The sequence below is a fragment of the Pristiophorus japonicus genome, chromosome 19 (genome assembly GCF_044704955.1).
Source record: "Pristiophorus japonicus isolate sPriJap1 chromosome 19, sPriJap1.hap1, whole genome shotgun sequence".
NCBI classification, from domain to species: Eukaryota; Metazoa; Chordata; class Chondrichthyes; family Pristiophoridae; genus Pristiophorus; species Pristiophorus japonicus.
Window position 1 is genome coordinate 63,377,705 of NC_091995.1, and position 27,880 is coordinate 63,405,584.

Genomic DNA, 27,880 nt, shown 5'->3' on the forward strand with positions numbered 1-27,880 from the left:
CCCTGGCTCTGTTTATATTACACTCGCCCTTTCCCTGTTTATATAGCGCTAGACCCTGTCTCTGTTTATATTGCACTAGACCCTGTCTCTGTTTATATTACACTAGACCCTGTCCCTGTTTATATGACACTAGACCCTGGCCCTGTTTATATTATACTGGACCTTGTCCCTGTTTATATTACACTGGACCTTGTCCCTGTTTATATTACCCTAGACCCTGTCCCTTTTAATATTGCTCTAGTCTCTCATAATATTACACTGGACCCTGTCTCTGTTTATGAAGCACTAGACACTGTCCCTCTTTATATTTCACCGGACCCTGGCCTTGTTACTATTACACTGGAGCCTGTCCCTGATTATATTACACGAGATCCTGCCATAGTTTATATTTCACTCGAGCCTGACTCTCTTTATATTATACTAGACCCTGTCTCTGTTTATATTGCACTAGGCCCTGTCCCTGTTTATATTGCACTAGACACTGTCTCTGTTTACATTACGCTCAGCCCTGTCTCTGTTTATATTATATAGAATCTGTCCCTTTTTATATTACACAAGTCCTTGTCTCTGTTTATATTACACCATACCCTGTCTCTGTTTAAATTACACTAGTCCCTGTCCCTGTTTATATTGCCTCAGACACTGTTTCTGTGCATTATACTAGACCCTGTCTCTGTTTATATTACACTAGACCCTGACTGTGTTTATATTACACTAGACCGTATTGTATGTTTATATTACACTGGACCCTGTCTCTCCGTTTATATTACACTAGACCCTGTCCCTGTTTATCTACCACTAGACCCTGTCTCTGTTTATATTACACTAGACCCTGTCTCTGTTTATATTACACTAAACCCTGTCCCTGTTTATATAGCACTGGACCGTGGCTCTGTTTATATTACACTGGACAATGTCTCTGTTTATCAAGCACTAAACCTTGTCTCTGTTTATATTAAATTAGACCATGTCTCTGTTTATATTACACTATACCCTGTCGTATGTTTATATTACACTAGACCCTGTCCCTGTTTATATTACACTAGACCCTGTCCTTGTTTATATTACACTGGACCTTGTCCCTGTTTATATTACACTAGACCCTGTCCCTTTTAATATTACTCTAGTCTCTGATGATATTACACTAGACCCTGTCTCTGTTTATGAAGCACTGGACACTGTCCCTCTTTACATTTCACTGGACCCTGGCCTTGTTACTATTACACTGGACCCTGTCCCTGTTTATATTACACGAGATCCTGCCTCAGTTTATATTTCACGAGAGCTTGGCTGGCTCTATTTATATTACACTAGACATTGTCCCTGTTAATATTGCACTAGACACTGTCTCTGTTTATATTACACTCTGCCCTGTCTCTGTTTATATTACATAGAATCTGCCTCTTTATATTACACGAGAACTGGTCTCTGTTTATATTACATGAGTCCCTGTCCCTTTTTATATTACACAAGTCCTTGTCTCTGTTTATATTGCACTAGACCCTGGCTCTGTTTATATTACATTGGACCCTGGCTCTGTTTATATTACACTAGTCCCTGTCTCTGTTTATATTACATAGAATCTGCCTCTTTGTATTACAGTAGAACTGGTTTCTATTTATATTACATGAGTCCCTGTCCCTTTTTATATTACACAAGTCCTTGTCTCTGTTTATATTAAACTAGTCCCTGTCTCTGTTTATAATACATTAGACCCTATCCCTGTTTATATAGCACTAGACACTGTCTCTGTTTATATAGCACTCGACCCTGGCTCTATTTATATTACACTTGACCCTGTCTCTGTTTGTTTATATTACATTGGACCCTGTCTCTGTTTATATTATACTAGACCCTGGCTCTTTTTTTACACTAGACCCTGTCCCTCTTTATATTACACCATACCCTTTCCCTTGTTATATAACACTGGACCCTGTCTCTGTTTGTTTATATTACACTGGACCCTGTCCCTGTTTATATTACACTAGATCTTGTCTCTGTTTATATTACACTAGACCCTGTCCCTGTTTATATTGCACTAGACACTGTCTCTGTTTATATTACACTCGGCCCTGTCTCTGTTTATATTCCATAGAATCTGTCTCTTTGTATTACACGAGAACTGGTCTCTGTTTATATTACACTGGACCCTGTCTCTGTTTATATTACACCGGACCCTGTCCCTGGTTATATAACACTGGGCCCTGTCTGTGTTTATATTACACTCGACCCTGGCTCTATTTATATTATACTAGACCCTGGCTCTGTTTACATTACATTGGATCCTGTCCCTGTTTTATATAACACTGGACCGTGTCTCTGTTTATATACAGTAGACCCTGGCTCTGTTTATATTACACTAGACCCTGTCTCTGTTTATAGTATACTGGACCCTGTCTCTGTTCATATTGCACCAGATCATGTTTCTGTTCATATCATGCTGGACCCTGTCTCTCTTTATATTGCACGAGACCCTGTCTCTTTTTACACAGCTGTCGACCCTGTCTCTGTTTATATTACGCTAGACCCAATCTCTGTTTATATTACACGAGTCCTTGTCTCTGTATAATACAAGAGTACTTGTCCCCGGTTATATAACATGGGCGCTGTCTCTGTTTATATTAAACTGGGTCGTGTCTCTGTTTATATTGCACTAGACCCTATATCTGTTTATATTACACTCGCCCTTTCCCTGTTTATATAGCACTAGATGCTGTCTATGTTTATATTACACTACACCGTGACTCTATTTATATTACACTGGACCCTGTCTCTCTTTTATATTGCACTCGACCCTGTCCCTGTTTATATTACATTAGACCCTGTCGCTGTTTATATTACACTGGACCTTGTCCCTGTTTATATTACACTAGATTCTGTCTCTGTTGGTAGTACACTCGACCCTGTCTCTATTTATGAAGCACTAGACACTGTCCCTCTTTACATTTCACTGGACCCTGACCTTGTTACTATTACACTGGACCTGGTCCCTGTTTATATTACACGAGATCCTGCCTCAGATAATATTTCACTAGAGCCTGACTCTGTTTATATTACGCTGGACCCTGTCCCTGTTTATATAGCACTAGACCCTGTTAAGTCCTAGTTCGGGTGGTCAGCTGTATTCGACAATAATCGAGTCAGATACCTTCAATCTTTACGTCTTTATTGAAGCGGCTTCGGACCTGTTACCAAACTGCCAGCACAGAGTCTGCAGATTCCGGGGCAGGCAGACAAAAGGTCTGCCTATCCTCACAGACGCATCCTTTTTATTCTTACAAACCGCAGGAAGTATGGCCCGCTTCATCAATCACAGTGTGTTACTAGGGCTTCATGGATTGATAGCCTGTTTATCTTTGGAACATTTTATGCTTTTACGAGCGGAATTGCTCAGTGACACCAAAACCTCCTACGTGCTAGGATAGCTTAGCTTAATCACGCGAAGCAGATGTGCACCTTATCAATTCATGGCATAAACCCTTGTTTATCAGTGATGGTCACACAAGCTACTTTGCCCACTACTTTCTCACGGGAAACTAAGTCTGTCTTTTCTTATTTTCTTATTGATTCCTAGAACCATTTTATTAATCCTTTCATGATTCTTCCACAACCCTGTCCCTGTTCATATTACACTAGACCCTGTCTCTGTTTATATTACACCATACCCTGTCTCTGTTTAAATTACACTAGTCCCTGTCCCTGTTTATATTGCCTCAGACACTGTTTCTGTGCATTATACTAGACCCTGTCTCTGTTTATATTACACTAGACCCTGACTGTGTTTATATTACACTAGACCGTATTGTATGTTTATATTACACTGGACCCTGTCTCTCCGTTTATATTACACTAGACCCTGTCCCTGTTTATCTACCACTAGACCCTGTCTCTGTTTATATTACACTAGACCCTGTCTCTGTTTATATTACACTAAACCCTGTCCCTGTTTATATAGCACTGGACCGTGGCTCTGTTTATATTACACTGGACAATGTCTCTGTTTATCAAGCACTAAACCTTGTCTCTGTTTATATTAAATTAGACCATGTCTCTGTTTATATTACACTATACCCTGTCGTATGTTTATATTACACTAGACCCTGTCCCTGTTTATATTACACTAGACCCTGTCCTTGTTTATATTACACTGGACCTTGTCCCTGTTTATATTACACTAGACCCTGTCCCTTTTAATATTACTCTAGTCTCTGATGATATTACACTAGACCCTGTCTCTGTTTATGAAGCACTGGACACTGTCCCTCTTTACATTTCACTGGACCCTGGCCTTGTTACTATTACACTGGACCCTGTCCCTGTTTATATTACACGAGATCCTGCCTCAGTTTATATTTCACGAGAGCTTGGCTGGCTCTATTTATATTACACTAGACATTGTCCCTGTTAATATTGCACTAGACACTGTCTCTGTTTATATTACACTCTGCCCTGTCTCTGTTTATATTACATAGAATCTGCCTCTTTATATTACACGAGAACTGGTCTCTGTTTATATTACATGAGTCCCTGTCCCTTTTTATATTACACAAGTCCTTGTCTCTGTTTATATTGCACTAGACCCTGGCTCTGTTTATATTACATTGGACCCTGGCTCTGTTTATATTACACTAGTCCCTGTCTCTGTTTATATTACATAGAATCTGCCTCTTTGTATTACAGTAGAACTGGTTTCTATTTATATTACATGAGTCCCTGTCCCTTTTTATATTACACAAGTCCTTGTCTCTGTTTATATTAAACTAGTCCCTGTCTCTGTTTATAATACATTAGACCCTATCCCTGTTTATATAGCACTAGACACTGTCTCTGTTTATATAGCACTCGACCCTGGCTCTATTTATATTACACTTGACCCTGTCTCTGTTTGTTTATATTACATTGGACCCTGTCTCTGTTTATATTATACTAGACCCTGGCTCTTTTTTTACACTAGACCCTGTCCCTCTTTATATTACACCATACCCTTTCCCTTGTTATATAACACTGGACCCTGTCTCTGTTTGTTTATATTACACTGGACCCTGTCCCTGTTTATATTACACTAGATCTTGTCTCTGTTTATATTACACTAGACCCTGTCCCTGTTTATATTGCACTAGACACTGTCTCTGTTTATATTACACTCGGCCCTGTCTCTGTTTATATTCCATAGAATCTGCCTCTTTGTATTACACGAGAACTGGTCTCTGTTTATATTACACTGGACCCTGTCTCTGTTTATATTACACCGGACCCTGTCCCTGGTTATATAACACTGGGCCCTGTCTGTGTTTATATTACACTCGACCCTGGCTCTATTTATATTATACTAGACCCTGGCTCTGTTTACATTACATTGGATCCTGTCCCTGTTTTATATAACACTGGACCGTGTCTCTGTTTATATACAGTAGACCCTGGCTCTGTTTATATTACACTAGACCCTGTCTCTGTTTATAGTATACTGGACCCTGTCTCTGTTCATATTGCACCAGATCATGTTTCTGTTCATATCATGCTGGACCCTGTCTCTCTTTATATTGCACGAGACCCTGTCTCTTTTTACACAGCTGTCGACCCTGTCTCTGTTTATATTACGCTAGACCCAATCTCTGTTTATATTACACGAGTCCTTGTCTCTGTATAATACAAGAGTACTTGTCCCCGGTTATATAACATGGGCGCTGTCTCTGTTTATATTAAACTGGGTCGTGTCTCTGTTTATATTGCACTAGACCCTATATCTGTTTATATTACACTCGCCCTTTCCCTGTTTATATAGCACTAGATGCTGTCTATGTTTATATTACACTACACCGTGACTCTATTTATATTACACTGGACCCTGTCTCTCTTTTATATTGCACTCGACCCTGTCCCTGTTTATATTACATTAGACCCTGTCGCTGTTTATATTACACTGGACCTTGTCCCTGTTTATATTACACTAGATTCTGTCTCTGTTGGTAGTACACTCGACCCTGTCTCTATTTATGAAGCACTAGACACTGTCCCTCTTTACATTTCACTGGACCCTGACCTTGTTACTATTACACTGGACCTGGTCCCTGTTTATATTACACGAGATCCTGCCTCAGATAATATTTCACTAGAGCCTGACTCTGTTTATATTACGCTGGACCCTGTCCCTGTTTATATAGCACTAGACCCTGTTAAGTCCTAGTTCGGGTGGTCAGCTGTATTCGACAATAATCGAGTCAGATACCTTCAATCTTTACGTCTTTATTGAAGCGGCTTCGGACCTGTTACCAAACTGCCAGCACAGAGTCTGCAGATTCCGGGGCAGGCAGACAAAAGGTCTGCCTATCCTCACAGACGCATCCTTTTTATTCTTACAAACCGCAGGAAGTATGGCCCGCTTCATCAATCACAGTGTGTTACTAGGGCTTCATGGATTGATAGCCTGTTTATCTTTGGAACATTTTATGCTTTTACGAGCGGAATTGCTCAGTGACACCAAAACCTCCTACGTGCTAGGATAGCTTAGCTTAATCACGCGAAGCAGATGTGCACCTTATCAATTCATGGCATAAACCCTTGTTTATCAGTGATGGTCACACAAGCTACTTTGCCCACTACTTTCTCACGGGAAACTAAGTCTGTCTTTTCTTATTTTCTTATTGATTCCTAGAACCATTTTATTAATCCTTTCATGATTCTTCCACAACCCTGTCCCTGTTCATATTACACTAGACCCTGTCTCTGTTTATATTACACCATACCCTGTCTCTGTTTAAATTACACTAGTCCCTGTCCCTGTTTATATTGCCTCAGACACTGTTTCTGTGCATTATACTAGACCCTGTCTCTGTTTATATTACACTAGACCCTGACTGTGTTTATATTACACTAGACCGTATTGTATGTTTATATTACACTGGACCCTGTCTCTCCGTTTATATTACACTAGACCCTGTCCCTGTTTATCTACCACTAGACCCTGTCTCTGTTTATATTACACTAGACCCTGTCTCTGTTTATATTACACTAAACCCTGTCCCTGTTTATATAGCACTGGACCGTGGCTCTGTTTATATTACACTGGACAATGTCTCTGTTTATCAAGCACTAAACCTTGTCTCTGTTTATATTAAATTAGACCATGTCTCTGTTTATATTATACTATACCCTGTCGTATGTTTATATTACACTAGACCCTGTCCCTGTTTATATTACACTAGACCCTGTCCTTGTTTATATTACACTGGACCTTGTCCCTGTTTATATTACACTAGACCCTGTCCCTTTTAATATTACTCTAGTCTCTGATGATATTACACTAGACCCTGTCTCTGTTTATGAAGCACTGGACACTGTCCCTCTTTACATTTCACTGGACCCTGGCCTTGTTACTATTACACTGGACCCTGTCCCTGTTTATATTACACGAGATCCTGCCTCAGTTTATATTTCACGAGAGCTTGGCTGGCTCTATTTATATTACACTAGACATTGTCCCTGTTAATATTGCACTAGACACTGTCTCTGTTTATATTACACTCTGCCCTGTCTCTGTTTATATTACATAGAATCTGCCTCTTTATATTACACGAGAACTGGTCTCTGTTTATATTACATGAGTCCCTGTCCCTTTTTATATTACACAAGTCCTTGTCTCTGTTTATATTGCACTAGACCCTGGCTCTGTTTATATTACATTGGACCCTGGCTCTGTTTATATTACACTAGTCCCTGTCTCTGTTTATATTACATAGAATCTGCCTCTTTGTATTACAGTAGAACTGGTTTCTATTTATATTACATGAGTCCCTGTCCCTTTTTATATTACACAAGTCCTTGTCTCTGTTTATATTAAACTAGTCCCTGTCTCTGTTTATAATACATTAGACCCTATCCCTGTTTATATAGCACTAGACACTGTCTCTGTTTATATAGCACTCGACCCTGGCTCTATTTATATTACACTTGACCCTGTCTCTGTTTGTTTATATTACATTGGACCCTGTCTCTGTTTATATTATACTAGACCCTGGCTCTTTTTTTACACTAGACCCTGTCCCTCTTTATATTACACCATACCCTTTCCCTTGTTATATAACACTGGACCCTGTCTCTGTTTGTTTATATTACACTGGACCCTGTCTCTGTTTATATTACACTAGACCCTGTCCCTGTTTATATTACACTAGATCTTGTCTCTGTTTATATTACACTAGACCCTGTCCCTGTTTATATTGCACTAGACACTGTCTCTGTTTATATTACACTCGGCCCTGTCTCTGTTTATATTCCATAGAATCTGCCTCTTTGTATTACACGAGAACTGGTCTCTGTTTATATTACACTGGACCCTGTCTCTGTTTATATTACACTGGACCCTGGCTCTGTTTATATACATTGGACCCTGGCTCTGTTTATATTACACTAGTCCCTGTCTCTGTTTATATTACATAGAATCTGCCTCTTTGTATTACACTAGAACTGGTTTCTGTTTATATTACATGAGTCCCTGTCCCTTTTTATATTACACAAGTCCTTGTCTCTGTTTATATTAAACTAGACCCTGTCTCTGTTTATAATACATTAGACCCTGTCCCTGTTTATATAGCACTAGACACTGTCTCTGTTTATATAGCACTAGACCCTGGCTCTATTTATATTACACTTGACCCTGTCTGTTTATATTATACTAGACCCTGGCTCTGTTTTTTTACACTAGACCCTGTCCCTCTTTATATTACACCATACCCTTTCCCTTGTTATATAACACTGAACCCTGTCTCTGTTTGTTTATATTACACTGGACCCTGTCTCTATTTATATTACACTAGATCTTGTCTCTGTTTATATTACACTAGACCCTGTCTCTGTTTATATTACACTAGTCCCTGTCTCTGTTTATATTACATAGAATCTGCCTCTTTGTATTACACTAGAACTGGTTTCTGTTTATATTACATGAGTCCCTGTCCCTTTTTATATTACACAAGTCCTTGTCTCTGTTTATATTAAACTAGACACTGTCTCTGTTTATATAGCACTAGACCCTGGCTCTATTTATATTACACTTGACCCTGTCTCTGTTTATATTATACTAGACCCTGGCTCTGTTTTTTTACACTAGACCCTGTCTCTGTTTATAATACATTAGACCCTGTCCCTGTTTATATAGCACTAGACACTGTCTCTGTTTATATAGCACTAGACCCTGGCTCTATTTATATTACACTGCACCCTGTTTCTGTTCATATTACACCAGACCCTGTCCCTGGTTAGAAACACTGGACCCTGTCTCTGTTTATTTATATTACACTGGACCCTGTCACTGTTTATATTACACTAGACCCTGGCTCTGTTTTTTTACACTAGACCCTGTCCCTCTTTATATTACATCAGACCCTGTCCCTGGTTATATAACACTGGACCCTGTCTCTGTTTGTTTATATTACACTAGACCCTGTCCCTGTTTATATTACACGAGATCTTGTCTCTGTTTATATTTCACTGGACCCTGTCCCTGTTTATATTACACTCGGCCCTGTCTCTGTTTATATTCCATAGAATCTGCCTCTTTGTATTACACTAGAACTGGTCTCTATTTATATTACATGAGTCCCTGTCCCTTTTTATATTACACAAGTCCTTGTCTCTGTTTATATTACACTGGACCCTGTATCTGTTTATATTGCACTGGACCCTGGCTCTGTTTATATTACACTAGACCCTGGATCTGTTTATATTACACTGGACCCGATCCCTGTTTATATTACACCAGACCCTGTCCCTGGTTATATAACACTAGACCCTGTGTCTTTTTGTTTATATTACACCGGACCCTGTCTCTGTTTATATTACACTAGACCCTGTCCCTGTTTTATATTACACTAGACCCTGTCTCTGTTTATCTTTCACTGGACACTGTCTCTCTTTATATTACACTGGACCCTGTCTCTGTTTATTTTACACTAGACCCTGTCTCTGTTTATATTACACTAGACCCTGGCTCTGTTTATATTACACTAGACCCTGGCTGTGTTTATATTACATTAGACACTGTCTCTGTTTATAGTACACTGGACCCTGTCTCTGTTCCTATTGTACCAGATCCTGTTTCTGTTCATATTACACTTGGCCCTGTCTCTGTTTATATTCCCTAGAATCTGCCTCTTTGTTTTACACTAGAACTAGTCTCTGTTTATATTACATGAGTCCCTGTCCCTTTTTATATTACACAAGTCCTTGTCTCTGTTTATATTACACTGGACCCTGGCTCTGTTTATATTACACTGGACAATGTCTCTGTTTATATAGCACTAAACCTTGTCTCTGTTTAAATTAAACTAGACCCTGTCCCTGTTTATATTACACTCGACCCTGTCCCTGTTTATATTACACTAGACCCTGTCTCTTTTTGTTTATATTACGCTCGACCCTGTCTCTGTTTATATTACACTAGACCCTGTCCCTGTTTATATTACACTATACCCTGTCGTATGTTTATATTACACTGGACCCTGTCTCTCTGTTTATATTACACTAGACCCTGTCCCTGTTTATATTACACTAGACCTTGGATCTGTTTATATTACACCAGACCCTGTCCCTGGTTATATAACACTAGACCCTGTCTCTTTTTGTTTATATTACGCTGGACCCTGTCTCTGTTTATATTACACTAGACCCTGTCCCTGTTTATATTACACTATACCCTGTCGTATGTCTATATTACACTGGACCCTGTCTCTCTGTTTATATTACACTAGACCCTGTCCCTGTTTATATTACACTAGACCCTGTCCTTGTTTATATTACACTGGATCCTGTCTCTGTTTATTTCTATTACACTGGACCCTGTCTCTGTTTATATTACACTAGACCCTGTCTCTGTTTATATTACACTAGACCCTGGCTCTGTTTATATTACACTAGACCCTGGCTCTGTTTATATTACACTAGACACTGTCTCTGTTTATAGTCCACTGGACCCTGTCTCTGTTCCTATTGCACCAGATCCTGTTTCTGTTCATATTATGCTGCACCCTGTCTCTCTTTATATTACACTAGACCCTGCCTCTGTTTACATAGTTGTCGACCCTGTCTCTGTTTAGTTTGCACTGGACCCTGTCCCTGTTATTATTATGCGAGAGCCTGACTCTTTTTATATTACACTAGACCCTTTCTCTGTTTATATTGCATTAGACCCTGTATGTGTTCAAATTACATTCATCCTTTCCCTGTTTATACAGCACTAGATGCTGACTCTATTTATATTACACTGGACCCTGTCTCTCTCTTATATTAGACTCGATCCTGTCCCTGTTTATATTACACTAGACCTTGTCTCTGTTGGTAGTACACTCGACCCTGTCTCTGTTTATGAACCATAGACACTGTCCCTCTTTACATTTCACTGGACCCTGACCTTGTTACTATTACACTGGACTCTGTCCCTGTTTATATTACACGAGATCCTGCCGCAGATCATATTTCACTAGAGCCTGACTCTGTTTATATTACACTAGACCTTGCCCCCGTTTATATTGCACGAGACACTGTTTCTGTTCGTATTACGCTGGACCCTGTCTGTTTATATTACACTCGACCCTGTCCCTATTTATATTGCACTAGACCCTGTCTCTGTTTATATTGCACCAGACCCTGTCTCTGTTTAAATTACACTAGACCCTGTCCCTGTTTATATTGCCTCAGACACTGTTTCTGTTCATATTATGCTGGACCCTGTCTCTGTTTATATTACTCTGGACCCTGTCTCTGTTTATATTACACTGGACCCTGTCTCTGTTTATATTACACTAGACCCTGTCTCTGTGCATTATACTAGACCCTGTCTCTGTTTATATTACACTAGACCCTGACTGTGTTTATATTACACGAGACCCTGTCGTATGTTTATATTACACTGGACCCTGTGTCTCTTTATATTACACCAGACCCTGTTCCTGTTTATATAGCACTGGACTGTAGCTCTGTTTATATTACACTGGACAATGTCTCTGTTTATACAGCATTAAACCTTGTCTCTGTTTATATTAATTTAGATCCTGTCCCTATTTATATAGCATTAGACCCTGTCCCTGTTTATATTGCACTGGACCCTGTCTCTGTTACTATTACACTGGACCCTGTCTCTGTTACTATTACACTGGACCCTGTCCCTGTTTATATTACACTCGACTCTGTCTCTGTTTATATTACACTCGACCCTGTCTCTTTTTTTATTACACTTGATCCTGTTTCTGTTTATATTACACTGGACCCTGTCCCTGTTTATAGTACACTGAACACTGTATCTGTTTGTTTATTTTACACTGGATCCTGCCTCTTTATATTGCACTAGACCCTGTCTCTCTCTCTATATTACACTTGTCCTGTACCTGTTTATATATCACTAGATGTTGTCTTTGTTTATATTACTCTGGACTCTGTCCCTGTTTATATTACACCGGATTCTGCCTCTGTTTATATTGCACCAGACCCTATCTCTGTTTATATTATGCTGGACCTATCTCTGTTTATATTACTCTGCACCTTGTCTCTGTTTATATTATGCAGGACTGTTAGATCTCTTAATTTTCAATGAGATTTGAAATCCGGTAGTAGATTAAAGTAACTTTATTTCAGCAGCAGCAGCTTCTTGGCAGAGTTCCAGTTCTTTGTTACACTGGAGCACATGTCTAAAATGGCTGAATTTATACCGGATCAGCATACAACAATCAACTCGCCCCCTTTGATACTGTTGGCTCAATTGACTCAATAGTATGAGTTGTTAACCCATGGTTGGCTCTCAGCCCAAAGTCCTGAGATGTAAAGTGTGATTGATGGCTTAATGCATCGTGCCATTTCACACGTACGCAATCTAACTGCTGTCCGGTTACACCAGCTTAAGCATTTTGGACAGTTCTGGCTTTAGACCTGCCACAAAAGTTGCTTTCAGGGGTCCAAACACTTGTTCATCCATTTCCTCACCCGTATGATTCATACTCGAATGTTCTAGCCACGTGCATCTAAACCACTCGTCAGACTCCAGGATCTCCTCTGTTCCTTCCTGTTGGCAGGTTGCAATTTTTCCCCAGTCTGTCTTTGGCTGCAAACCTTCAGTCCAGCAATGTTTAATCGCATCCCACCCTGCATTTAATTCTTGCTCGTCCTGCCCCAAACCGTCTTCTACCTTGGCGTGCAATTTTCTTCCTTGTGTTTCTGGCACCATTATGGTCAAAATTTGGACTCCGTCCCAGGGATGAAGTTGATATATATTTCTGAGGCGGTCCAATGGTTCCCACGTTTTCACTCCCACTTTCTTTGGATTGGGCAACTCCTTGGACCATTTTTCAATTTTCTCTGGGTCTGCCGGATCATGAACTAAGTATTCTGCATACACCCTTTTCTTTGTTCTTTTGCTTCTGTCCTCAGCCGCAGTCTCTTCTGATTTGACTACAACTCGTTTTTTTTTAAACAGGGGAAAACGCAGCCCTAATTCTTCATCCTCCGACCTTGTATCATCAGAGGACTCAGAATCCGTATCTATTCGTTGGTCGTGTCTTCGGGTTTGCGCTTTTAATTTATCCAAACATGGGTACCCTGAGAATTGACTGATACATTTTCCTTCTCCTATTATTGTCTCTTGACCTAATGATTTTTTCCATTCTTTAATTTCACCTTTAAGATCTTTAACTTTCGCTTCCAACTCTTCAAGTTCACGTTTTTTCTGTCTTAGTTCACAAACCGCTTGCAATTGGTCCTTTTTACTGGTCAGGTCCCTATCATGTCGGGACTGCGTCATGATTTCATTCCGCTGTTGGATCTGTCACATAAGGCAATGGACCATCTGGTTTGTTCTTTATTTTTCATACGGGTCATTTTTCCCCAGACCCTTTTGATCTCGTCGAAGGACCATTGTCCTTTGGAGGTACCATACTTTTGTTCAATCTTGATACAGGTTTTAGATAAACCGAATTGTTGCTCTATGTATTCTTTCAACTGTTAGAGGATTTTGTCTATCGAAACCTCAGGCGGTGCCCGCCTTTAACAGTTGCAGGCAATTCTTTGCCCTTATCTTCTGCTGCCATAGTACTGATTTCTTTACTGGGGTCTCGAGTCTGAGGCTTTCCAGCCGGGTCAGTGGGTCGGTAATTAATTAACTAACACACTGAAAAAGTTAGACATCTATATGGGACCTCGAGCCGACTACCAACCGAACGGTTCGCAAACCGGAGGCTTTCGGAATCGCGCAGAGGGGGGGTGAATTTAGACAATTGACTGAAGACTTTTATAAAGAGGAGTCCTTACCTCAGTATACCGATGTAGGTCCAATGTCCAAAATTCACTTTCTTCCCTCAGTGATCCTGTTCGTGACGCCAAAAATTGTTAGATCTCTTAATTTTCAATGAGATTTGAAATCCAGTAGTAGGTTAAAGTAACTTTATTTCAGCAGCAGCAGCTTCTTGGCAGAGTTCCAGTTCTTTGTTACACTGGAGCACATGTCTAAAATGGCTGAATTTATACCGGATCAGCATACAACAATCAATTCTCCCCCTTTGATACTGTTGGCTCAATTGACTCAATAGTATGAGTTGTTAACCCATGGTTGGCTCTCAGCCCAAAGTCCTGAGATGTAAAGTGTGATTGATGGCTTAATGCATCATGCCATTTCACATGTTCGCAATCTAACTGCTGTCTGTGTTTTCTCCCAACTTTGCAGCTTGCTTGTATTCTCTATCACACAGAACTGGAGCTGAGCCCATGATCAGATCAGCCATGATCTTATTGAATGGGCGAGCAGGCCCGAGGCCTCAAATGGCCTACTCTTGCTTCTATTTCTTATGTACTTCTGTTAACTGAACCCAGCCAGAGTCAGCACCTTCAGGGGAGGAGAGAGAGGGGAACCAGTGAGTAGAACTGAATCCAGTCAGTTGGAGATGATAATTGGGAGCGGAGAACAAGCTGCCTTCAGACGTGCGATGTGTTTGAATTTCAGGACGGGGAGGGGGAAGAGTGTATGGGATGGGAATTTACAGCTTTGGAGGAACAAGAGAGGAAAGAATGTTCCACAGAATCTAGAATTGTCTGTCCTGAATTTCTGTCCTGTACTTGCAGTAATGATTTTTGTAAACTCTTTTCCAGGGTATTCGAGGGGCAGGATTTGCAGACGGGGAACTCAAACCAAACATCATGTCGAGATCTGATGGAATCACTCAGTTTCTCAGGACCTGAATAGAATCGGCCTTTAAATGTGGAAGGAGAAATGTTTGTCTGTTCTGTCTGTGGGAATTGATTTCAAACATCAATGTGACTGGAAAAGCACCGAGACACACACACCCGAGTGAGACTGTTCCAATGCACTGACTGTGGAAAGAGCTTTAACCAGTTACACAGCCGACAAAACATCACACCGTTCATAGTGGGGAGAAATCGTACACTTGTTCTGTGCGTAGACCAGGCTTTAACTGATCGTCCAACCTGGAGAGACACAAGGACACCCGCACCACGGCGAAACCGTGCAAATGTGGAGACTGTGGGAAGGGATTCAATTACCCATCTGAGCTGGAAGTTCATCGACACAGTCATACTGGGGAGAAGCCGTTCACTTGCTCTGAGTGTGGGAAGGGATTCACTGCCTCATCCTACCTGCTGAGACACCAGCGAGGTCACACTGGGGAGAGGCCGTTCACCTGCTCAGAGTGTGGGAAGGGATTCACTCAGTCAAACCATCTTCTAACTCACCAGCAAGTTCACACTCGGGAGAGGCCGTTCACCTGCTCTGAGTGTGGGAAGGGATTCATTACCTCATCCAACCTGCTGAGACACCAACGAGTTCACACTGGGGAGAGGCCGTTCACTTGCTCTGAGTGTGGGAAGGGATTCACTGTATCATCCTACCTGCTGACACACCAGCGAGTTCACACTGGAGAGAGGCCGTTCACCTGCTCCGAGTGTGGGAAGGAATTCGCTACCTCATCCCACCTTGTAACTCACCAGCGAGTTCACACTGGGGAGAGGCCGTTCATCTGCTTCGAGTGTGGGAAGGGATTCACTCGGACATCCCACCTGCTGATGCACCAGCGAGTTCACACTGGGGAGAGGCCGTTCAACTGCTCTGAGTGTGGAAAGGGATTCACTCAGTCATCTAGCCTGCTAACACACCAGCGAATTCACACTGGGGAGAGGCCATTCACCTGCTCTGTGTGTGGCAAGGGATTCACTCAGTCATCCAGCCTGCTGATGCACCAGCGAGTTCACACTGGGGAGAAGCCATTCACCTGCTCCGTGTGTGGGAAGGGATTCACTCAGTCATCCAACCTGCTGACACACCAGCGAGTTCACAAGTGACTGCAGGGTTTGGATTCTGCTGTTGTCCCAGACTGAATCGTGTCCATTCTGACAGTTGAGCTTTCTTTCTGCTGATATAACTTGACTGGAGTTTAATATTCTGGATATTTGACCAATTAATCATCGGGAAAATGGTCAGCTAAAAAATAACACTGATTGTGTTTGCATCTATAGTTCACCTTTTTAAAAAAAACATAAGTAATAGGAGCAGGAGTAGGCCCTTGGTCACTCGAGCCTGCTCTGCCATTTAATAAGATCATGGCTGATCTGATCTTGGGCACAGCTCCACTTCCCTGCCCACTCCCCATAACCCTTCACTCCATTATCGTTCAAAAATCTATCTTATCACCACCTTAAATCTATTCAATGACCCAGCCTCCACAGCTATCTGGGGCAGAGAATTCTAAAGATTTCCGACCCTCAGTTGAAATTTCTCCTCATTTCGGTTCTAAATCGAAGGTTCACGAGTTTCATTCTGGGGATAAGTGGATTGAGTTATGACGAAAGGTTAAGTAGATTGGGCCTCTACTCATTGGAATTCAGAATAATGAGAGGTGATCTTATCGAAATGTATAAGATTATGAGGCCACTTGACAAGGTGGATGCAGAGAGGATGCTTCCACTGATGGGGGAGTCTAGAACTAGAGGGCATGATCTTGGAATAAGGGGCCGCCCATTTAAAACAGATGAGAAATTTCTTCTCTGAGGGTTGTAAATCTGTGGAATTCATTGCTTCAGAGAGCTGTGAAAGCTGGGACATTGAATAAATTTAAGACAGAAATAGACAGTTTCTTCAACGACAAAGGGTTATGGGAAGCGGGCAGGGAAGTGGAGCTGAGTCCATGTTCAGATCAGCCATGATCTTATTGAATGGCGGAGCAGGCTCGAGGAGCCGTTTGGCCTACTCCTGTTTCTAGTTCTTATATAAATTGGCTACCCCTTATTCTTAAACTATGCCCCCGAGTTCTCGATTCCCCCACGAGTGGAAACATCCTCTCTGCATCTAACTTGTCGAGACCCCTCAGTATCATATGTTTCAATAGTTCACCTCTCATTCTTCTAAACGAGTATAGGCTCAACCTAACCACTTAAGTCAACCCCTTCATCTCAGGAATCAAACTAGTGAAGCTTCTCTGAACTGTCTCCAATGCTAGTATATCCCTCCTTAAATAAGGAGATCAAAACTGTATGCGGTACTCCAGGTGTGGTCACACCAATACCCTGTAGAGTTGTAGCAGGACTTCCCTGCTTTTATACTCCATCCCCCTTGCAATAAAGGCCAACATTTCTATTAGCTTTATAATTACTTGCTGAACCTGCATACTAACTTTTTGTGTTTCATGTACAAGGACTCCCAGGTCCCTCTGTACTGCAGCATTTTGTAATACCTCTCCATTTAAATAATAAATTGTATTTATATTTTTTCTGCCAAAGTGGATAACCTTACTGCCCTCCCTGGGGAAGCTCAGGGTCAGATACAACATACTGCACCCCACAGGGACATCATATACTGCTCCCTCCCTGGGGCAGCTCAGGGTCAGACACTGAACATACTGCACCCCACAGGGACATCACACACTGCCCCCTCCCTAGGGAAGCTCAGGGTCAGACACTGAACATACTGCACCCCACAGAGACATCACACACTGCCCCCTCCCTGGGGCAGCTCAGGGTCAGACACTGAACATATACTGCACACTATACGGGGATGCACGAACTGCCCAGTCTCTGGGGGAGTCACTGCTGGAGGGTCCACAGACAGAAGGGGAACTTCTCCAAACCTTCTGGTCATGAATCCTGAGTCAGATTGATGCCGAATTCCCACATTCTGCGCTGCAGGCTGAGAAGCTACAGAGACCATGTGGGACCTCATGGACCGTGGAGAAGCCCCGCAGACCGCAGAGCTTTGGCCCACAGACCTGGGACACTGGGTCTCCACACACTGGGAGGGGGGAGGGGGGGGTGGGGGCGGGGGGGAAGTGATCACTTTGCATCCCCAGACACCCCATGTTAGCTCCACTGCTACTATGAGCTGCAGGGAGTTACATTTATCCACAGCAGCTCTCCTCCCCTGAAGATGGTGACCGGCTGGGTGCAGAAATACAAAGCAATCATTTTCAATTCCAGCAAACACTCAGGAAATGTGCCCCACTTACCGGGCACTGTACAGGACTGGAGCAGACAACACCTCCCTCAATTGTCCCGGTCCCAGACTGACCCAGACTCCCACCCTTCCCTGCTTAGACTGAACTAGACCAACCTCACCCTCCCCTGTCCCATACCAATCCAGAAACAGATCCCCCCCCCCCTCACTCTTCCCTGCCCCATACTGATCCAGAACCAGATCCCCCCCTCACCCTCCCTTGTCCTAGACTGAATTAGAACCCCCTCACCCTCCCCTGTCTCGACTTCCTAAACGATTTTGCTAAGATTCTTCACAAGCTGCTGCTCGATCAGATCGAGGTCCAGAACATAAGAAACAGGAGCAAGAGTAGGCTATTTGGCCGCTCGCACCTGCTCTGCCATTTAATAAGATCATGGCTGATCTGATCATGGACTCAGCTCCACTTCCCTGCCTGCTCCCCATAACCCTTTATTCCCTTATCGCTCAAAAATATGTCTATCTCTGCCTTAAATATATGCGATGACACAGCTCACACAGCTTTCTGGGGCAGAGAATTCCATAGATTTACGACCCTCTGAGTGAAGAAATGTCTTCTCATCTCAGTTTGGAATGGGCAGCCCTTATTCTGAGAATATGCCCCCTAGTTCTACTTTCCCCTATGAGTGGAAATATTCTCTCTGCATTATGCTTGTCGTAACCACTCATTATCTTATATGTTTCGATAAGATCACCTCTCATCATTCTGAACTACAATGAGTACAGGCCCAACCTATCTTCATGTCAACCCCCCTCATCTCCGGAATCATCCGAGTGAACCTTCTCTGAACTGCCTCTAATGCAAGTATATCCTTCTTTAAATAGGAAGACTGAAACTGAACGCAGTACTATAGGTGTAGCCTCACGAATACCCTGTACAGTTGTAGCAGGACTTCTCTGGTTTTATACTCCATCCCCCGAGCAATAAAGGACAACATTCCATTTGCTTTCCTGATTACTTGCTGTATCTGCATAATAACTTGTATTGCATGATCAAGGACCCCCAGGTGCCTCTGTACTGAAGCATTTTGTAATTTTTCCCCTTTTAAATAATACTTTGCTTTACTGTTTTTTCTGCCGAAGTGGATAACTTCACATTTTCCCACATTATACTCCCTTTGCAGATTTTTCGTGCCCTCATCACAATTTGCTTTTCCACCATCTTTGTATCATCAGCAAACATGGCTACATTACACTTGGACCCTTCATCCATAGAAACATAAAAAATAGGTACAGGAGTAGACCATTCAGCCCTTCGAGCCTGCACCACCATTCGATAAGATCATGGCTGATCCTTCCCTCAGTACCCCTTTCCTGCTTTCTCTCCATATCCCTTGAACCCTTTAGCTGTAACGGCCATATCTAACTCCCTCTTGAATATATCCAATGAACTGGCATCAACAACTCTCTGCGGCAGGGAATTCCACAGGTTATCAACTCTCTGAGTGAAGAAGTTTCTCTTCATCTCAGTCCTAAATGGCCCACCCCTTATCCCAAGACTGAGACCCCTGGTTCTGGACTTCCCCAGCATTGGGACCAATCTACCTGCATCTAACCTGTCCCATTCCGTCAGAATCTTATATGTTTCTATGAGATCCACTCTCATCCTTCTAAACTCCAATGGATAAAGGCCCAGTTGATCCAGTCTTTCCTCATATGTCAGTCCGGCCATCCCGGGAATCAGTCTGGTGAACCTTCGCTGCACTCCCTCAATAACAAGAACATCCTTCCACAGATTAGGAGACCAAAATGCAACACAATCTTCCAAGTCATTAATAAACGTTGTAAATAGTTGAGGCCCTGGCACCGATCCCTGCGGCACCCCATTAGTTACTGTTTGCCAACAGGGAAATTACTCATTTATCCTGACACTCTTTTCTGTTAGTTAGACAATCCTCTATCCATGCTAATATATTAATCCCAACTCTCTGAGCTTTTATCTTGTGCAGTAAGCTCTTATGTGGCACCTTATCGAATGCTGTCAGGAAATTCTGCTCCACAACTCAAGAGGATCATGGCTGAACAGCCAAAACTCCAGGTGGGTTTTCTGACAAAGAAATTCAATGCTGGGCCCAACAAGAGCAAATAAAGTGGACAAGGTTTAATCTAATAACACATTGGTTCTTTTCAGAGCCACCCACTCTATCTGTGAAAGAGCTGCTTACTGTCTGAAGAAACTGATCTATTGATCACAATCTTATCAGCTGTGCTTCAGTTGGTACCACTCTCGCTTTTGAGTCAGAAGGTTGTGGGTTCAAGTCCCACTCCAGGAACTTGAGCATAACAATCTAGACTGACGCACCAGTGCAGTGATGAGGGAGTGCTGCACTGTCTGAGTTGCCATCTAAAGGAAAAGACGTTAAATCGAGGCCCATTTGGCTTTTTCAGGTGGACATAATAAATCCCATGGCCATTATTTTGCAGAAGAGTCGATCGGTTATCCCCGGTGTCCTGGCTAATACTTATCCCTCAATCAACATAATACAACAGCTTATCTGGACATTATCACATTGCTGCTTATTCGGAGCTTGTGTGCGAAATGGCTGCCGCCTTTCCTACATTACTACAGTGTCTACACTTCAAAAAGTACTTCATTGGCTGCGATATAAATCCAAGTCTCTATTTCTCCGCTTAATATTAAATCCCTACGATTGATAAGCTGGGTGTTTCCAAACCAGGTGACCTTCAGTCGATCTCAGTTATAAACCGGTCAATGTCTGTTGAACAGTAGTAATGTAGATCGACAAACAGCAGCGAGTTTGCTGTTCAGATTAGTCACTATATACTAAAAAATGAATGAACCTTCTTCGTAAGATTTCTGCCTGATAGCAGAATAGAAACACAAAGAACAGTATAAATCAGAAGGTGTTGTAACTGATGACATTATTCAAGAATTTATGATTGTGGCGAGCAACAAATCTGATCGGATATTTAAAGAGACCAAATGGAGAGATAGAAAACAATGGATATTGACAGCGGCCAATGAACCAATCACAATCATTGTCACCCATCCCTCATTAGCATAGGGCTGTGGGCAGATTGTGGGGCTGCCCACATAATGCGAGCTCGAAGCAGAGTTTCCTCAAATCTGCGCCGGACTGAACGACATGATGGCTGACGGAAAGAAATCATATCACCAAGAAAGGCGCCAAGAAAGTAATGAAGAAAACACCACAGAAGGGCAGCAAGAAATGAAGAAAGTCGAGGAAGGGGAGTTACTCCATCGACATCAACAAAGTGATAGAAATTAGGTGCAGGAGCAGGCCATTTGGCCCTTCGAGCCTGCACCACCATTCAATAAGATCATGGCTGATCATTCAACCTCAAGTACCCCTTTCCTGCTTTCTCTCCATACCCCGTGATCTCTTTGGCCGTAAGGGCCATATCTAACTTCTTTTGAATATATCTAATGAACTGGCCTAAACAACTTTCTGCGGTAGAGAATTCCACAGGTTAACCACTCCCTGAGTGAAGAAGTTTCTCCTCATCTCGATCCTAAAAGGCTTACTCCTTATGATTAGACTGTGACCCCTGCTTCTGGAACTCCCCAGCAATGGGAACATTCTTCCTGCCTCTAACTTGTTCAATCCCGTCAGAATTTTATATGTTTCTATGAGATCCCCTCTCATTCTTCTAACCTCCAGTGGATACAAGCCCAGTTGATCCAGTCTCTCCTCATATGTCAGTCCTGCCATCCCGGGAATCAGTCTGGTGAACCTTCACTGTACTCCCTCAAAAGCAAGAACGTCCTTTCTCAGATTAGGAGATCTAAACTGAACACAATATTCTAGATGTGGCCTCACCAAGGCTGTGTACATCTGCAGTAAGACCTCCCTGCTCCTATACTCAAATCCTCTAGCTATGAAGGCCAACATGACATTTGCCTTCTTCACCGCCTGCTGTACCTGCATGCCAACCTTCAACGACTGATGTACCATGACACCCAGATCTCATTGCACCCTCCCCTTTTTCTAATCTGTCACCATTCAGATAATATTCTGTCTTCCTGTTTTTGCCACCAAAGTGAATAACATCACATTTATCCACATTATACTGCATCTGCCATGCATTTGCCCACTCACCTAACCTGTCCAAGTAACACTGCAGCCTCTTAGCATCCTCCTCACAGCTCACACCGCCAACCAGTTTCGTGTCATCTGCAAACTTGGAGATATTACATTCAATTCCTTCATCTAAATCATTGATGTATATTGTAAATAGCTGGGGTCCAAGCACTGAAAACTGCGGCACACCACTGGTCACTGCCTGCCATTCTGAAAAGGACCTCTTTATTCCAACTCTCTGCTTTCTGTCCGCCAACCAGTTTTCTATCCACGTCAATACATTACCCCCAATACCATATGCTTTAATTTTGCACAATAATCTCTTGTGTGGGTCCTTGTCAAAAGCCTTTTGAAAGTCTAAATACACCACATCCACTGGTTCTCCCTTGTCCACTCAACTAGTTACATCCTCAAAAAATTCTAGAAGATTTGTCAAGCATGATTTCCCTTTCTTAAATCCATGCAATCTTGTCACTGCTTTCCAAATGCACTGCTATTTCATCTTTAATAATTGATTCCAACATTTTCCTCACCAGTGATGTCAGGCTAACCGATTCTATAATTTCCTGTTTTCTCTCTCCCTAGTTTTGTTTAAAAAGTGGTGTTACATTAGCTACCCTCCAGTACATTGGAAGTGATCCAGTGTCTATAGAATGTTGCAAAATGATGACCAAGGCATCCACTATTTCTAGGGCCACTTCCTTAAGTACTCTGGGCTGCAGCCTATCAGGCCCTGGGGATTTATTGGCCTTCAATCCCATCAATTTCCCTAACACAATTTCCTGACTAATAAGGATTTCCTTCAGTTCCTCCTTTTCGCTAGACCCTCGAACCCCAAGTATTTCCAGAATCTTATTTGTGTCTTCCTTCATGAAGACAGATCCAAATTATTTGTTCAATTGGTCTGCCATTTCTTTGTTCCCCATTATAAAGTTCCCTGATTCTGACTGCAAAGGACCTACGTTGGTCTTCACTAATGTTTTTCTCTTCACATATCTACATTCTGCAGTCAATTTTTATGTTCCCTGCAAGCTTCCTCTCATACTCTATTTTCCCCCTCCTAATTAGATCCTTTATCCTCCTCTGCTGAATTCTAAATGTCTCCCAATCCTCAGGTTTGCTGCTTTTTTTGGCCAATTTACATGCCTCTTCCTTGCATTTAACACCATCCCTAATTTCCCTTGTTAGCCATGGTTGAGCTACCTTCCCCATTTTATTTTTACTCCAGACACGGATGTACAAATGTTGAAGTTCATCCATCTGATCTATAAATGTCTGCCATTGCCTATCCACTGTCAACCCTTTAAGTATCATTTGCCAGTCTATCCTGACCAATTTATGTCTCATACCATCCTTAAGTTCAGGACCCTAGTCTCTAAATAAACACTGTCACTCTCCATCTTAATAAACAATTCTACCATATTATGGTCACTCTTCCACAGGTAGCCTCGCATAACAAGATTGCTAATTAATCCTCTCTCATTACACATCACCCAGTCTAGGATGGCCAGCTCTCTAGTTGGTTCCTCAACATATTGGTCTAGAAAGCCATCCCTAATACACTCCAAGAAACCCTCCTCCACCACATTGCTATCAGTTTGGTTAGCCCAATTTATATGTAGATTAAAATCGCCCATGATAACTGCTGCACCTTTATTGCACACATCCCTAATTTCTTGTTTGATGCTGTCCCCACCTCACCACTACTGTTTGGTGGTCTGTACACAACTCGCACGTGTGTTCTGCCCTTTGGTATTCTGCAGCTCTACCCATACAGATTCCACATCATCCAAGCTAATGTCCTTCCTTACTATTGCGTCAATTTCCTCTTTAACCAGCAACACTACCCACCTCCTTTTCTTTTCTGTCTATCCTTCCTGAATGTTGAATAATCCTGGATGTTGAGTTCCCAGCCTTGGTCACCCAGGAACCATGTCTCTGTAATCCCAATTGTATCATAATCGTTAATAGCTGCCTGCGCAGTTAATTCATCCACCTTATTACGAATACTCCTCGCATTGAGGCACAGAGCCTCCAGGCTTGTCTTTTTAACACTGTTCGTCCCTTTAGAATTTTGCTGTAAGGTGGCCCTTTTTGATTTTTGCCTTGGTTTTCTCTGCTCTCCAATTTATTATTCTCCTTTCTATATTTTGCTTCTGCCCCCATTTTATTTCCCTCTGTCTCCCTCCATAGGTTCCCATCCCCCTGCCATATTAGTTTAACTCCTCCCCAACAGCACTAGCAAACACTCCCCCTAGAACATTGGTTCCAGTTCTGCCCAGGTGCAGACCGTCCGGTTTGTACTCGTCCCACCTGCCCCAGAACCGGTTCCAATGTCCCAGGAATTTGAATCCCTCCCTCTTGCACCACTCCTCAAGCCACTTATTCATCTTAGCTATCCTGCTATTTCTACTCTGACTAGCACGTGGTATGGGTAGCAATCCTGAAACGACTACTTTGAAGTCCTACTTTTTAATTTAACTCCGAGCTCCCAAATTTAGCTTGTAGGACCTCATCCAGTTTTTTTACCTATATCGTTGGTGTATATAGTGCACCACAACAGCTGGCTGTTCACCACCCCCCTCCAGAGTGCCCTGCAGCAGCTCTGAGACATCCTTGACCCTTGTAACAGGGAGGCAATATACCATCCTGGAGTCTCGATTGCAGCCACAGAAACGTCTATCTATTCGCCTTACAATAGAATCTCCTATCACTATAGCTCTCCCACTCTGTTTCCTGCCCTCCTGTGCAGCAGATCCACCCATGTTGCCATGAACTTGGCTGCTGCTGCTTTCCCCTGGTGAGCCATCTCCCCCAACAATATCCAAAGCGGTATATCTGGGAGGGAGATGACTGCAGGGAAGTCCTGCACTGCTTTCCTACTTCTGCTGTGCCTGATGGTCATCCTTTCCCTATCTCCCTTTGTAATCTTCACCTGTGCTGTGACCAACTCACTGAATGTGCTATCCACGACATCCTCAGAATCGTGCGTGTTCCAGAGTGAATCCATCCGCAGCTCCAGTGCCATCATGCATTCTAACAGGAGCTGCAGCTGGATACACTTCCTGCATATATAGTCATATGTAGCGACACTGGAAGCGTTCCTGATTTACCACGTGGCACAGGAGGATCATAACACGGGTCTGGGCTCTCCTGCCATGACTTAACCCTTAAAATAACCTAATTTGGCAACAATGAAGCAGGTTCACCCAGACATCGGCATCTCCGCCGCGGCCTTGGGCATCATGAACTCGGTTGTGAACGATATTTTCGAGCGCATCGCGGGTGAGGTTTTCCACCTGGCCCAATACAACAAGCGCCACACCATCAGCTGCCGGGAGATTCAGACTGCCGTGCGCCTGCTGCTGCCGGGAGAGCTGGTCAAGCACGCCATGTCGGAAGGGACAAAGGCGGTGACCAAATACACCAGCTCCAAGTAAAACTGAGAGATCAAACCGAAACACATTGCCTCTCTGAAAGAGCTACACAAACGCATTACCCTTTAGACTCAAATAACTAATTATTTCCTGAACAAGTGTGTGCAAACCTTTGAAGTTCTAGCTGTAGATTTAGGTTTGAATTCTCCGATAAGCAGCTTCACTGTTCGGTTCGACCTCAGTGTCGCTGAAATTTCCCGCCCAAAAACTACAAACACTGTCCTTGGTCGCTCTTTCCCTTTGCTCTCAGTCCCTTTCATTTACACCGCCTGCCGAATTAAGAGCTTGTTTAGGGGCTGAGACTCAGATTTCAGTCACACATTCTCTCTCGCAAGCCCTTTTCAAGTTTATTTTTCAATTCCTGCTGCGGGTCAGTCCGTTTATTATCCCGAGACTCCTCGCTGTGTAACAACCCAGAATGGGTGTTCTTGCAGAGACCAGAACCGGGGCACTCTGTCCCTCTTCTCTTTTCACAGAGGGACTCCCAGTTCTGGTCTCACTCCCACCTTTGCGGGGGATCGATCGATAATCTATGAAACCCAACTTTTACGAAGATTGAGTTGGAATGTGTCCCGTTACAGAATCATTGGTGATTGATTCCCGCCCATTTCAGACAGTTTGAAATAATACCCGAATTTAATCCTGATCGTAACAGCTTAGAAGTTGCAAGGGAAATATAGAATAAGACAAATGTAAATAAAACATTTTGGGAAATCTTTGACAACTGGTGAACTTATTAACATTGTGCGCTATTTTCAAAATTATTGGCGTGGTTTTTGAAGTAATGAAATCCACCACAGGGCGACCAATCACAAGTTCGCTCCCTGTATTCCTCCACAAGGTATAAGAAAGACAGATGTGGGCGGAATTTCTCAATCTTTCTCTGGACGTGTGGATTGTGGAAATGTCTGAAAGAGGAAGTAGCGGTGGTAAAGCTCGTGCCAAGGCCAAGTCTCGCTCCTCCCGGGCCGGACTGCAGTTCCCTGTGGGCTGTGTTCACAGGCTCCTGCGGAAGGGGAACTAAGCTGAGCGTGTGGGTGCCGGAGCCCCGGTCTACATGGCTGCTGTGCTCGAGTATCTGACCGCTGAAATCCTGGAGCTGGCCGGCAACGCGGCCCGCGACAACAAGAAGACCCGCATCATCCCCAGACACCTGCAGCGGGCCATCCGCAACGATGAGGAGCTCAACAAGCTGCTGGGAAACCTGACCATCGCTCAGGGCGGGGTACTGCCTAATATTCAGGCTCTGCTGCCACCCAAGAAAACCACCAGTACTTCCAAGAGCAAGTAAAGCGGACAGGATGTAATCTAATAACCAAATGGCTCTTTTCAGACCCACCCACAGTATCAATGTAAGGGCAGGTTAATGTTCTATGGATCTGAGTTGTCCCGGTTCTAATTTAATATTAAATCTCCGCAATTAAGCTGGGAGTTTGCTGATCAGAAATGAGCCTTAGACATTCTTAGTTTAAGCATGAACATCTAGCAGTCCAGATCACCAAACAGTGCCGCATGTTTGATGTTAGCCGATATTCGGATCAGTGAATCATTATAGAGTGGGACTGGCTTCAGAGAAATACAAAACAGACGGAACCTGAACGTGAGACCGCCCGCCACTGAATCCGTAGTTGGAGATCCGAATATGAACGGTTTAAGAGCCGAGTATAAACGGAATGAGCGGTTGATGGGCTGACTGTCTCTTACTGGGACAATAATTCCATAGGGAGAGGTTTATACATCCTGAACACAGTGATCCATGCAGACTTTTACCCTTTTAATTTGCATACAGGATGGAACCAGAATTACAGCTCTGGTTAATTCAAAATATTCCAAATAGTGTCCCAGCTGTCCCCGCATTAAGAGCTGGGTTAAAGGTGAGATGCAGATTG

The 27,880-nt window shown here is 42.8% G+C and overlaps 1 protein-coding gene and 1 pseudogene across 1 annotated transcript; both read left to right on the forward strand.

Moving 5' to 3' along the window:
• Positions 1–17,762, forward strand: part of LOC139229902 (zinc finger protein 420-like) — a 93,615-nt pseudogene extending 75,853 nt beyond the window's left edge.
• A 7,831-nt stretch (positions 17,763–25,593) lies between these two features.
• On the forward strand, positions 25,594–26,673 carry LOC139230474 (histone H2B 1/2-like). Its single transcript, XM_070862293.1, has one exon. The coding sequence runs from the start codon at positions 25,749–25,751 to the stop codon at positions 25,992–25,994; it is 246 nt and encodes an 81-aa protein (XP_070718394.1). The 5' UTR covers positions 25,594–25,748; the 3' UTR covers positions 25,995–26,673.
• The last annotated feature ends 1,207 nt before the right edge of the window (positions 26,674–27,880 follow it).

Excerpts from the sequence above, each read along its gene's own strand:
- LOC139230474 (XM_070862293.1), top strand. The coding sequence starts at position 25,749 with ATGAAGCAGGTTCACCCAGACATCGGCATCTCCGCCGCGGCCTTGGGC.